Below are 1,095 nucleotides of genomic sequence, written 5' to 3'. Positions count from 1 at the left end.
CCTTCATGCTGAGGTGAGTTCCCTTCTCATTTCTGCCTCTTGGAGTCTTTAGCTTTCTTTGCTGCCCAACTCACGTACCATATCTTTCTTGATTCTCATGGTCAATAAATTAGCATTTATCAAGCACCTACTATGTGCCATGCACATAGAAAGCCCTCTCTTCCTCCTCAAATTATTGACCTAGCTCAGTGAATCTTGTACTTCAACCCTCAATAGAGTGTAAGTTTCTTGAGGGCAGGAACTTAAAAAAAATTGTTTTGGTATTGCCAGTCCTACATACAGTGACTTGAACATAGTAGGCACTTAATGCATGTTTGATGAATGAATGAAGGAATGGTGTGTTAAGGCTTTCCTTAATGGTGTGATCCTGTGTATTCTAGCAGTTCCTGTTGCGCGGATGGAAAAGAAGAACCTATCCAACTTGGAGGAATTTATTCTCCTGGGATTCCCAGGGACGCAGGGTTTGCAGATATCCCTCTTCCTGTTGTTCTTTGTCATGTATATGCTCACTGTAACAGGCAACATGGCCATCATCACACTGGTATGGACCAATCATCACCTTCAGACCCCCATGTACTTTTTCCTCTGTAATCTCTCCTTCCTGGAGATCTGGTTCACCACGGCCTGTGTCCCTAAGACCTTGGCTAACTTTGCATCTCAGAGCAAAGCCATCTCCTTCATCAGCTGTGCCACTCAGATGTACTTTGTCTTCTTCCTGGGGTGCACTGAGTGTTTTCTCCTGGCTGTGATGGCATACGACCGCTATCTGGCCATCTGCTATCCTCTGCGATACAGTTCCATCATGACTCACATTGTCTCAGCCCGTCTTGCCCTGGGTTCCTGGATGTGTGGCTTCTCAGTCATCATGGTGCCCACTGTCCTCATCACTCGCCTCTCCTTTTGTGCCTCCAACGTTATCAACCACTTCTTTTGTGACATTGCCCCATGGATCGTGTTATCCTGCACTGATACCTGGGTGGTAGAAATGGTATCTTTTGGGATTTCCTTTTGTGTCATCTTGGGTTCCTGCATTGTCACCTTGGTCTCCTACATCTATATCATCTCCACCATCGTGAAGATCCCCTCAGCCCAGGG

The 1,095-nt window shown here is 46.1% G+C and overlaps 1 protein-coding gene across 1 annotated transcript; it reads left to right on the top strand.

Annotated features, from left to right (window-relative positions):
- Positions 1 to 397: 397 nt before the first annotated feature.
- On the top strand, positions 398 to 1,093 carry LOC114031639 (olfactory receptor 287-like; the record flags this gene model as incomplete). Its single annotated transcript, XM_027846771.1, has 1 exon — positions 398 to 1,093. A coding segment is annotated over exon 1 (696 nt), but the record flags the coding sequence as incomplete, so codon positions are not given.
- Between the last annotated feature and the right edge of the window lie 2 nt (positions 1,094 to 1,095).

This window comes from Vombatus ursinus, unplaced genomic scaffold, assembly GCF_900497805.2.
Source record: "Vombatus ursinus unplaced genomic scaffold, bare-nosed wombat genome assembly UNPS02015199.1, whole genome shotgun sequence".
Classification (NCBI taxonomy): Eukaryota; Metazoa; Chordata; class Mammalia; order Diprotodontia; family Vombatidae; genus Vombatus; species Vombatus ursinus.
This window is presented reverse-complemented; position numbering and strand designations above follow the sequence as displayed.